This window comes from Oryx dammah, unplaced genomic scaffold (genome assembly GCF_014754425.2).
Source record: "Oryx dammah isolate SB20612 unplaced genomic scaffold, SCBI_Odam_1.1 HiC_scaffold_13, whole genome shotgun sequence".
NCBI lineage: Eukaryota > Metazoa > Chordata > Mammalia > Artiodactyla > Bovidae > Oryx > Oryx dammah.
The window spans coordinates 25,109,903-25,123,087 of NW_024070197.1; the positions used below are offsets into that span (position 1 = coordinate 25,109,903).

The 13,185-nt window shown below is 39.9% G+C and overlaps 1 protein-coding gene across 1 annotated transcript; it reads right to left on the reverse strand.

Moving 5' to 3' along the window:
- Positions 1–3,517: 3,517 nt before the first annotated feature.
- Positions 3,518–11,010, reverse strand: CMTR2 (cap methyltransferase 2). Its single transcript, XM_040254071.1, has 2 exons — positions 10,725–11,010; positions 3,518–7,034 (listed from the first exon to the last, which is right to left on the reverse strand). Exon 2 carries the CDS (start codon positions 7,013–7,015, stop codon positions 4,715–4,717), a length of 2,301 nt encoding a protein of 766 aa, XP_040110005.1. The 5' UTR covers positions 7,016–7,034; positions 10,725–11,010; the 3' UTR covers positions 3,518–4,714.
- Positions 11,011–13,185: the final 2,175 nt, after the last annotated feature.

A 13,185-nucleotide genomic window follows, 5' to 3' on the forward strand; every position in this document is an offset into this window, starting at 1 on the left:
AAACCCTAAAGACTCTACCAGAAAATTACTAGAGCTAATTAATGAATATAGTAAAGTTGCAGGATATAAAATCAACACGCAGAAATCCCTTGCATTCCTATACACTAATAATGAGAAAGTAGAAAAAGAAATTAAGGAAACAATTCCATTCACCATTGCAACAAAAAGAATAAAATACTTAGGAATATATCTACCTAAACAAAATAAAGACCTATATATAGAAAACTATAAAACACTGATGAAAGAAATTAAAGAGGACACTAATAGATGGAGAAATATACCATGTTCATGGATCAGAAGAATCTATATAGTGAAAATGAGTATACTACCCAAAGCAATTTACAATTCAATGCAATCCCTATCAAGCTACCAGCGATATTTTTCACAGAACTAGAACAAATAATTTCAAGATTTGTATGGAAATACAAAAAACCTCAAATAGCCAAAGCAATCTTGAGAAAGAAGAATGGAACTGGAGGAATCAACTTGCCTGACTTCAGGCTCTACTACAAAGCCACAGTCATCCAGACAGTATGGTATTGGCACAAAGACAGAAATATAGATCAATGGAACAAAATAGAAAGCCCAGAGATAAATCCACACACATATGGACACCTTATCTTTGACAAAGGAGGCAAGAATATACAATGGAGTAAAGACAATCTCTTTAACAAGTGGTGCTGGGAAAACTGGTCAACCACTTGTAAAAGAATGAAACTAGATCACTTTCTAACATCGCACACAAAGATAAACTCAAAATGGATTAAAGATCTAAATGTAAGACCAGAAACTATAAAACTCCTAGAGGAGAACATAGGCAAAACACTCTCCGACATAAACCACAGCAGGATCCTCTATGATCCACCTCCCAGAATTCTGGAAATAAAAGCAAAAATAAACAAATGGGACCTAATTAAAATTAAAAGCTTCTGCACAACAAAGGAAAATAAAAGCAAAGTGAAAAGACAGCCTTCCGAATGGGAGAAAATAATAGCAAATGAAGCAACTGACAAACAACTAATCTCAAAAATATACAAGCAACTCCTGCAGCTCAATTCCAGAAAAATAAATGACCCAATCAAAAAATGGGCCAAAGAACTAAATAGACATTTCTCCAAAGAAGACATACGGATGGCTAACAAACACATGACAAGATGCTCAACATCACTCATTATTAGAGAAATGCAAATCAAAACCACAATGAGGTACCACTTCACACCAGTCAGAATGGCTGCGATCCAAAAATCTGCAAGCAATAAATGCTGGAGAGGGTGTGGAGAGAAGGGAACCCTCCTACACTGTTGGTGGGAATGCAAACTAGTACAGCCACTATGGAGAACAGTGTGGAGATTCCTTTAAAAATTGCAAATAGAACTGCCTTATGACCCAGCAATCCCACTGCTGGGCATACACACTGAGGAAACCAGAATAGAAAGAGACACATGTACCCCAATGTTCATCGCAGCACTGTTTATAATAGCCAGGACATGGAAAAAACCTAGATGTCCATCAGCAGATGAATGGGTAAGAAAGCTGTGGTACATATACACAATGGAGTATTACTCAGCCATTAAAAAGAATACATTTGAATCAGTTCTGATGAGATGGATGAAACTGGAGCTGATTATACAGAGTTAAGTAAGCCATAAAGAAAAACACCAATACAGTATACTAACACATATATATGGAATTTAGAAAGATGGCAATGATGACCCTGTATGCAGGACAGCAAAAAAGACACAGATGTGTATAGCGGACTTTTGGACTCAAGAGGGAGAGGGTGAGATGATTTGGGAGAATGGCATTGAAACATGTATAATATCACGTAAGAATCGAATCGCCAGTCTATGTCCGATGCAGGATACGGCATGCTTGGGGCTGGTACACGGGGATGACCCAGAGAGATGTTGTGGGGAAGGGGGTAGGAGGGGGGTTCGTGTTTGGGAACACATGTACACCTGTGGTGGATTCATGTCAATGTACGGCAAAACCAATACAGAATTGTAAAGTAAAATAAAAAAAAATAAATAAATAAAATATTCAATTAAATATCTGGAAATAAAAGATGAAGTTTAAATGTTTAAAAGGACTTGTATTCTCATCAAAGATTAAATAAAATAACAAAAGCATAAAGATTTTTTTTCAACTCTAGTAACTTGTTACTTTTGTTCCACTTAGATATCTTCAGAGCAGAAAAACACTTTTAATGCAAATCTTTTTAAACAAAATAATGACTGTAAAGATGGAGAAAGTCCACAAATGTGGATTTCACATTGACTCAGAAATTTTCAAAACTTTGACATGAGCATGATATATAAAAGCTCCCACTAAAATACAAAACTGACTTTTCTCTTGGAAAACGTAAACCAGTATTGAAGAAATTAAGTGTATTTTAAGACTGCTTTCTCTGAGTTTGTCAGGAAACACAACTGTGATGTTTAAATTTTCTGGCTGTTAAAAATTCTTTTCAAAAAGCACAATTAAGTCAAAAATTTCAAGACCCCCCACCCCCAAAATTTTTACAGGGAGTCCTGGCATGCTGCAGTTCATGGGGTCGCAAAGGGTCAGACATGACTGAGCGACTAAACTGAACTACCTTGATAACCTACACAAATCGTCTCAACTTATGGTCTTCCTCTACTTTCTTATTCATTTCTCAGACATTATTTTTCCTTCCCTTTTTCTCAGAGCAATTTCTACAAATCACTGGTACCTGTCAGCCACACCCCGTTCAATTCGAATCTTCCTTGAGTTCTATCTCACCTCTAGAGCAACTGTGAATTCAATAAGCCAGATGAAAAGCAACTGATCCCAAACACTGATTAAAAACCAAATACATTCTAGTATATACCAGTATGTTACACATCCCAACACAGGTTAACAGTAAAAACAACTAAGCATTCAATACTTATTTGAGGGGCTTAAATTAAAAGGTTTTCCTATCAGAACCTGGCCCTAGGCTTTCAACTTCATTCTAATCAAATAGTTAAAACAGGTAAAAATAAACTGAGTCACTGCATTAGACCACATTAACCAAGGCATAAAGTCTATTTAAGTGCAAAATGGTTTCCCAAGAGTGGTTTTTAATTCTCTCTTGGTAACCAATTCTCTATCAGATGTCTACCATTGAGTGAAGTTGCTCAGTCGTGTCCAATTCTTTGCAACCCCACGGACTGTAGCCCACCAGGCTCCTCCATTCGTGTCTACCATTACACAATTCTAACAGCTTTCATAAAGTCACCAGTAGGAAATCACATTTCTTTCAGAAATCCACCTCCAACACTCACATCCTCCCTGTCAAGAACTAAACATAACCTCTTCCTCTGTCCCTTAAGTATTCCATTTCTTTCCTGAAGTAGAGCTTCTGTAAATATTGTAACATTAAGGAATAAATTTTAATGAATACAAATCAGAGAAAATGAAGGAACATTAACTTCCATTAAAGCTTTCCTTAAAGTGTTTCCAAGTTATATTTTTAAATTCCCCCATGATTCTCTTTAAAAGAATGAACACAAAATTTCTCTGCTAATGACTTTATTCATGAATTTATAATGGAACTCAAAATAGCAAAGAACATGAAAAACTTGAGGTTAATATTTATCAACAAAATACATCAAAGAATATTTTTTATATAACAAAAATCTCTAAAATGTACATGTGAAAATACAAATATTCTTCACCTTGTGAAATTTCAAAGTAACAAAAGATCTGCTTAAAATAGCTGGCTGTAATAGCCTGATTATACTGATAGATACATTTAATGCAAAAGAAATCAAACATAACTGAAAAATAAACATCACATGGTTAATATTTTGGTAAAGTGCTACTTTCATTATGGAAAAAAGGATTGGTGAAGATTAAAATGTTCACGTTACACCATCAAAATTTCTCAGTATTCACTACGTTCATCACATTTGTGTGTCCCCAATATGAGACCATAAACATTATTTTGCAATTAAAAAAAATCATTTTGTTCACACATTATTTCCTGGAAGCTAAAAATCACCACTCTATTGCTAAATGAAACTTTTCACCCATATAATTCTGTTTTAGACACAATAATTCTTCCTTGTTTTAAATATGATCTTTGGTTTAAAGCTGTCCTGATAGCCTTTCTAGTCGGAATTTAGTTAGTAAAATATTTATAAAACAGCACAGTAGCTTCATTTGAACCACACAAGTAAATTGGATCAGTGGCCTAAATGCAATGAATGGCACATATCAAGATATTTAGAATGATGAGTTCCCCAAATTAGTAACTGACATGGTCAATATTAATGTTGCTGAGAAGTGGCTCATCTCTTTTCATCAAAGACCTCTAACAATTCACAACAGTATTAGCCATTGAGAGAAAATTAGTTGGAAAAAAAATCTAACCTGAAGGCACACAGGTGCAAATCTTAAGCAGATAAATAAAACCAACTAAACTGCATATGCACGCATGGGTATGTCCAAGCATATATACACTTCTCTGTGTGAGGTTGAATACCATCATTACATATCTTCTACCATATAGGAAGCTCTATGCCTGTGTGTATATACCCTAGGGGTCAGACTAGCCGATGGGTTTTCCAGAAAAAAGTGAGACTTTAAATGATGCAAAACTTAGCCTTTCTTCAAAATAGAAGGTTTTAAATTAATAGCAAAGGAATGCAGTAACAATGGAAACTGTAAGAAGCCATCAAGTTAAATCTCAGAAAGGAGGAGATCAACTTCATAACTGAAGGCTGCCGATGATTTCTTCTCTCTCTCCTTGAATAATCAAATGCAAATACCTTTTAGCAATGGCAGCATTCAAATCCCACAAAAAATCAAGTAGTGCGCCCTTAAGGAGTACCTCCATTGGCACAAACTGTAAAACCTGTTGGGGTGCCTCAGTGTTAACCAAATCTCTCAACAATTCATTCACATTTTGCAGATACTGGAAAACTGGGTTTGGAAGATCCTGATAACCAACACAAAGCAGGACTGCACAAGTCTTCAGGGGCTCTGAGGATATGGGACAAGAAAATGTGATGAATCTAAAACAGCTGTGGAGTACAAAGATCAAACCAGCCATAAACCTTGTAAAACAAGAAAGTATAGGCAAAATCATAGCATCCCCCGTATGAAGCTGCTGCAACGAATGTAGGACGCAGTCCAAAAATAACTGCTGGTAAGCGGGGTCTCCATCATGAAGCAATGAACGGCTAAAAGGCATGAGTGCAGCTGATTCCAAGAGTCGAACTTCCAATGGTATGTGCATTTTGATATTATGGAGAGCTGGGAAACCCACTAGTAGGCACTTTATCTGGGTGCTGGGTTCTTCATCCTGATGATCCTGAAGGCACTTGGTAAGGCTAAACAACTCAGAAAATATCAATTCTTCAGAAAAAACGTGACAAGAACAACAGTGCTGCTGTTTCGGCCTAAACTTAAGATCAAAATTCAAGGCTCCTCCTAATGACTTTTCAATTGCTTCATTAAGAGCCTTTAAAATCTCACCATCACAGAAAGGAGAACACTTTACCTTTGGCAGTTTCTTTCCCTGTAAAACCTGCCATAAGTGACACTCAAGATTGAAAGCTGTCCCTTCTAAAAGAGAACTTTGCCCAGGATGATATGTAGCATGTTCTTCAGCCCAACTGTTAAAGTACCCTTTGGCCACCTTATCTTTCCAGGAAAGGGTTTCCAGCATTTTCCTTTCATTGTAGGTTTTAAAATATCTGTTTTTATGCCCAAACCATTTTGTATTTGTACTACAGCCAATATTAGATTTTTTCACTAGCCAGTTATTTCTGGAAAGAGGCTTCAATTGAAACTTTTGCATGAAATACTGAACAGCATAGTCCCTTAAGCTATTCAGCTTTGCTTGTTCCCCTTTTCCCATGCACTCAAACAGACGAATGTTCTCAGAAATAGTCTCTAGTTGGTATTTATGAAAGAACATGCAACATTCTTCATGTTTTCTAAGAAAAGATTCTGGAATCATGTGATGGGGAAAGAGAGCTTTCTTGGTCATTTCAGACCCAAAATTCAGCACCATCTTAGATAAAAGAGAATAGATTGTCTCTCTTCCCTTATAGTAGAGACATACCACATAGACTTCTGAGTTTCCTGCCTTGCTAGTAGCTGGTTTGAAAACATGAACTTGATCAAAAGAACAGTTTAGTAGGTACATAAGATTTATGGAACAATGTTCAAACAAAGTAAACATCTTCAGAACAAAAGAGCCACCATTTCCAAGAGTCATCAGAGCAGTGACAGCTTCACAGTAATGCAAACAAGAGACTAAAGCTTCTTGTTCACCTGGGTTTCCTTGGCAATCAAAACTTCCATCTGCAGTGATCAAGTGAATGGTACCCATACTGTTTATGAAATTCTGAAGTCCAGTGAGATATTTCAAGGTCATGATATCACCAGTGTTATCTGGACCAAAGTACCAGCAATGCAAGGTATTTGCAATAAGTCGGTCATCCATAATCATCGTAAGATTGTCATTTGCCTCATGGTAAGGATTCAGAGTATTAGCTACCCACTTCCAATCACAGGGGAATCGATGGGATTTTAAGTAGTGATTGAGACTAGCTATAAAAGCTCCAGGAGCTTCACAAAGGTGTAGAGAATTCAGTTTTCCATTCTGAAAAGCTTCCTGTGGAATAAGTGGAAAGCTGCACAAAATTTCATGAAACTTACACCATGCCTGAGTACAAAGTTCAGCATTTACAGATTTTCTCACATGAGAAATTATTTTCCCAGCTTTGTTAGTGAAAGCCGTATGCTCATGCCACTCATCCAATTTCTTATCACTCAGTAGGTTTTTCACTTCATTTAAGGAGTTCTTCAAATCAAGGAATGCACTGAATTCCGTGTGGTCACAGGTGAAAATCTCACTGGGATCTGGTAACTGCCACTCATTATTAAGTGGTTTGCCATAAGAAAAGTTCTTGGCAAAGAGTTCAAAAATGTCAGTAGGAATGTCTGGGCTGAATGTCTCAGGACTTGAACCCAGCGGTTGCTTTCTGCACTTACTCATTTTCAAATCAAATTAAAATCTAGAAAAAGAAAACACACAATTAAGTGAATCAAATTTTATTAGTGACTGAGATCTAATCCACAGCAAACTGGATCATAATCATGACAAATCACAAAAAATAGGTAGATAATGTGAGTACAATTCATTACATATTGAGGCAATTTGGAATAAAGAAAGAATAAAAGCACTGATGTCCAATAAACCTAGGCTCAAATTCCAGCACTGTTATTTACAGCTTAGTAAAGTGGCCATGGGTAAATAACTTTACATCAGTTCTTCTTTAAAAACTTGAGGTATTATTTTTTAAGATGAGGATGAAACACATTAGCATACACAAAAGAACATTCATCAGTGAATGGCAGCTCCTATTACTAAAGTAACCCACCTGGTTCCTCCCCAAAGTTCTGCACCCATGGCTGAGACCACCACCCACAGCGACCCAAACACATGCTCAGAGGAAGATTTATCCTTTTGCTCAAACTATTAACAAGTGACATTTAGCTCTGTTTTTTAGCTCCCTCCAAATCTCACTTCCTTCCAGGAGACTCCAGCACCTGAACCCAGCACCGGTCCTGCTATGACCTCTCTGTCCCACCCACTTAAACTCACCTATGAGAACTGCCAAATATGTCCTCTGTCCAGGTTTGACTCCTGCTAAGTCATCCACTTTGGTGGTACCAAATCACCTTTACAGGCCACCCACCAGCAAACACCCGTCACCATACTACTTGTCAACTGTGGTGAACTTGACAGGTTAGCCTCTTGCTCAACACTGAAACTGACCTATAGTTCACCCTAGTGTGTCTCTAAACTTCAGATTCCTGCCTCACATGGTCGGTCAGACAGCTCCATGTTTATATTAAAAATATTATCTTTTTATAGCCACAAAAACTTACTATACTTTGATAGAATAATTTTAAATAGAAGAAAATCCTTAATGAATATAGAAATTACAAATAGTCACTCTACATTCTGTGCTCTAATACTGTCTAAGAAACCAAAAACATCTGTCCACTGGAAACGGAAAGGGGTGCAAGAGAAGGAAGCAAGGCTTAACAGCATAGTGTTGGAAAAGTTCTAAATTCCAGCAGAGACAGCAATGAGTATTACATGGTACTTGCTGGCAACAGGTGCTTCAGTTCATGACTTCGGTGTTTATTTAGCATATTCAATACATTCTACATCAGTATGAAGATTAAAACAGGAGATAAAAGATGAGTGAGCACCACAATAAACAGTAACAGAAGAAGGCTGTATTCCATTAGCATTTACTTTGTACTCAAAATACTTTTCCATCCTTTTATATTTTGTTTAAATTACTTACAAGTCTGTCTGTGCCATTCTGTGCTTAGTTGTTCAGTTGTGTCTGACTCTTTGCGACCCCATGGACTGTAGCCTGCCAGGCTCCTCTGTCCATAGGGATTCTCCAGGCAAGAATACTGGAGTGGGTTGCCATGCCCTCCTCCAGGGGATCGTTCAAACCCAGGGACTGAACCCAGGTACCCTGCACTGCAAGCAGATTCTTTACTGTCTGAGCCACCAGGAAAGCCCATGAGCTTGCAAACTGAAGTAACAATTATCTTAGTCATTTCTGTTTGCCATGGTATATTTACCCCAAAATTGTGGATAACAGTCACAATTACCTATTAATGTATTTTTCTTACCTTAGATCTATTTTTTTTTAACTGTTGGAATATTTAGACAAATTTCTGAAAGAAGGCAAAAAGGAAGCATTTTCACATTCACTAAAATTTTAATTAAAAGTAAATGCACAAGTACTACAACAAGTTATTCTATCCTAATTCACACTTTGCTTACTGGAAACTACAACTTTTAGATTTCAACTATATTCTATTTTGGAAAAAGTCTGACTTTAGTCATTAACTTCACATACCAATTAATGGCTATAAGTAAGCTCTGAAATCTTACCTAAGCTAGTAAGTAATTACTTTCACAGGAGAGCAACTAAAGTGATTCAAACACTCCACTGTTCTTCCCACCTATACCTGTAGAACATGGGCCAAAATTATACATTATACATTTATATATAAACTGTATATCATGTTGAAAAATGTTCAGGTTGATAACACACAACTCATCCAAACACTGTTTCCTACTACCAAATTCCCAGAATCCAACTGCTTCTCACTCACTCCAGCTACCAACCTTCTGATTAGAAACACTTGTCAACTCTCTTCTGAACTACTGCCACTGCCTTCTCACTCCTCTCTTTGCTTCTACCCTTGCCTCCGCCATTCTATTCTGAAACACACCCATTAGAGTAACTCTGAAAAACCTAAGTTAGATTGTATGGCTGCTCTGCTCAAAACTGTGCTGCCATGGCTCTCCGTTTCACTCAAAGTGAGTAAGTGCCAAAGTCTTTACAATAGCCTACCAGGCCCTTGAAGATGTCTGTTCTCCAGCCCCATCCCATGTCTAACCTCACTTTCTCCCACTACCCCTTTTTCTCATTGTGTTCCAGCCCCACAGGCTCTCTTGCTGTTCACTTAAAAGCCCAGACACACAGCAAGGGGAGTCTTTGGACAGTCAGTCCCTCCACCGGGAATGCTCTTCCCTTCCCTTATCTCCTTCAAGAATTTACAGAAGTGTCATTTTTTCTATGAAGCCTACGTTGCCATTCTAATTTAAAATTGCATCTTCCATTAACAATGGTAAAGGTAAGAATTTTTGTTTTTTCCTATGACATTCTTTTCCTTCTAACATATGAAAGTGAAAGTGAAAAACTGAACGTGAAGTCACTCAGTCGTGTCCAACTCTTTGCGACCCCCATGGACTGTGGAGCCTCCACAGTCCATGGAAATTTTCCAGGAAAGAGTACTGGAGTGGGTTGCCATTTCCTTCTCCAGGGGATCTTCCCGACCCAGGAAATGAACCCGGGTCTCCGGGATTGCAGGCAGACGCTTTACCGTCTGAGCCACCAGGGAATTTACTTATGTTTACTATTTTTTATGTCTTCCCAAAACTACAACCTAAGCTGCAATGGGCAGGGATCTTTGTTTTCTTTACTCACTTATTAAGAAGTTAGAACTATGCTCAGTACACAGAAAGCATTCTAAGTATTCATGAAATAACTAAAGGGATATCAGACTAGCCCAAAAGGCGTGCCTCTGATCAGGTTCTGAATATAAGTCTTAGCTAAGGACTTCAACGTCACTCTAGCACCTAACACAAAACAAAAACAAAAATGCATATGGTTTACGAGATACAAGGAAAAAGTTTTCAGTGTGATCGTCTGCAAAGGTTCCTCTGTCCCTCTTATGAAGCACTCCATAGAGCTTTGTGGCATCATCATTCTGCTACGAGGGTCAGTTTTATCATTGTTGTTTTGCAGAATTGAGTAGGAAGTCATGTAACCCCAGCCCAAAGCCACTAAGGGAATACCCGCAAAATTCACCGGCCTAACACAAAGTTTCATTAATAGTTGTTACTCCTCCAGTTAACACTTGCAAAGGAATTTTAAGAAGAGGTGCCAACAGCTCCACCTCCTCACAGCAACAGCGAAAATAATACCTCGTGTGTATCCAGCGCCTTACTTTGCGCCAGGGGCACTCCAAACCTCGTTTCCTCTAGGTGGAAATGAGTCTCAAGTTCCATTCGAGCGGCCCAGCCCCTGACCCAGCCCAAGCCTCTGCCTAATCCACTGGAAAGTCGAAGGAAGACCCGGGTTCAGAAAGTGGGCCTGGATTACCTTCGCTCACGCCCACCTCAGCCCCCAGAGTCTAGAGAGGCTGCGCTTCACTCGCTCTCCTCACTCAAGGAGGGCATTCTCCACTTCCACTCCTGGGGATGATTCCCAAGAGCATCGCTACTTCAGGTCTTCCGAGCCCCTGGCACAGGGATGGGAGGTGGCGCGCCGGAAGGTCGAGAAGGAGGCAGGATCGCCCCTAAGAACACGCAGACCGGAAGCACAATTCCAGTCCGCTCCCCAGCGAGACGCCGGCGGACGGAGGCCCAAAGGCCCTAACACACGCACTGCGCGTGCGCCTCAAGGCTGAGCTGGCGTCTTACGTCAACGTTACGCATGTCGGCGATGCTCGTAAGAGACCTCTGCTCTCTCGGTTTCGTTTCTCCGCTGGGTGCTGAAGCCGGGAAGCGCCAGCCTCCCGCCCAACGGCCGCCATGGCAACTGCGCGCTCAGACCGAGCGTCCTTTGGCCCCGCCCCCCGAAGGTGGAGGCGTGGAATGGGGCGAGGACAACCTGCCCCGCCCACCTGGGCCCTGGACGCCCAAGGTTCTCTCGCTTTGCGGTAGCGTTTAGCTCTTAGCACTGGCTGTTAAAAACTGGTGCTCAGAAGCAACAGGAGGTTAAAAAGCCAAACTAGCGAAACTACAAAAACACTATCATAACATACATATATTTATAAACGAATAAGACAACCTCCCCGGAGGAGGAAATGGCAACCCACTCCAGTACCCTTACCTAGAAAAATCCCATGGACAGAGGAGCCCGGTAGGCTACAGTCCATGGGGTCCCAAAGAGTCAGACATGACTGAGCGACTTCACTTTCACTTTTCACTTTCACAAGACAACCTCAAAGAAAAATGGGAGAAGATTGAACAGGCCATTCAAAAAGCAAAATAACCGATAGGGATATAGTGCAAAGCTATTTGGGCTTCCTGATAGCTCAGTTGGTAAAGAATTTGCCTGCAATGCGGGAGACCTGGGTTCGATCCCTGGGTTGGGAAGATTCCCTGGAGAAAGGAAAGGCTACCTGATGTGAAGCGAAGCCAGTCTAGTGACACCAGGTTGGGATGAAAGAAAGTACAGTGTTTATTGCAGGGTGCCAAGGCTACCCACTCCAGTATTCTGGCCTGGAGAATTCCATGGGCTGTATAGTCCATCGGGTTGCAAAGAGTCGTACACAACTGAGTGACTTTCACTTTACAAAGCTATTTGACTTTAAAAAATAATAATAATAAATAAGGTTTATTTTCACTCAACTTAGCAAATAGTTTAAAAGATCAGAAATGGCTACTGGTGAGATTATGGAGAAACAAGCTTACATATTTTGGGGGAGAGTGAAAATTGTTACTACCTTTCAAAAGACAAGGCCTTCCCTGGTGGCTCAGCGGTAAAGAATCCGCCTGCAATGCAGAAGACCCAGGGTTCAATCCCTGGGTTTTATCCCTGGGTTGGGAAGATGCCCTGGAGAAGGGAATGGCTACCCACTCCAGTATTCTGGCCTGGAGAATTCCATAGACTGTACAGTCCATGGGGGAGCAAAGAGTTGGATATGACAGAGCGACTTTCACTTTCACTTTTACAGAAGGCACTTTAAAATAACCTTGCACCTTAGCCCAGCAATTCCCACGCCTAGCAATTTAGCTTTAGAAAACAACTGGCACTCACTTTGGGAAAAAATGTTTATCATAGCATCTTAATAACATCAATAACAATACTGGAGCCTATTATACAAAGTGAAGTAAGTCAGAAAGAGAAAAATAAATATTGTATGCTAACACATATATATGGGCTTCCCTGGTGGCTCAGGTGATAAAGAATCTGTCTGCAATGCACGAGACTGGGTCCAATCTCTGGGTTGGGAAGATGCCCTGGAGAAGGGAACAGCAACCCACTCCAATATCCTTGCCTGGAGAATTCCATGGACAGAGGACCCTGGCGGGCTACATACATGGGTCACAAAGAGTTGGTCACAACTGAGCGGCTAACACTACTATGCAGCCATTAATAGGTTATATATGCCAAAATTGTCATATGAAAATAGGAGAATATAGAACTATATGTGGAGTTTGACCCATTTACGTCATATATATACGTGTGTGTGTGTGTGTGTATACACATACAAATTTTACAATTCTTCCAGTATATGCATCAGTGGAGAAAAGTCTTTAAAAAAAAAAATAGTGGGGCTTCTCTGGTGGTCCAGTGGTTAATAATCCACCTGCCAATGTAGGAGACATGGGTTTGATCCTTGGTCAGGGAAGGTCCCACATGTGACAGGGCAACTAAGACTGTGTGCCACAACTACCGAAGCCCACACACCTAGAGCCTGTGCTCTGCAAAAAGAGAAACCACTGCAATGAGAAGCCCCTGCTCACCACAACTAGAGAAAGCCCTCATGCAGTAACAAAGACCCCATGCAGTCAAAAACAAATAAATAAATAAATTATCTTCTAAAAACGGATGC

Excerpts from the sequence above, each read along its gene's own strand:
- CMTR2 (XM_040254071.1), bottom strand. The coding sequence starts at position 7,015 with ATGAGTAAGTGCAGAAAGCAACCGCTGGGTTCAAGTCCTGAGACATTC.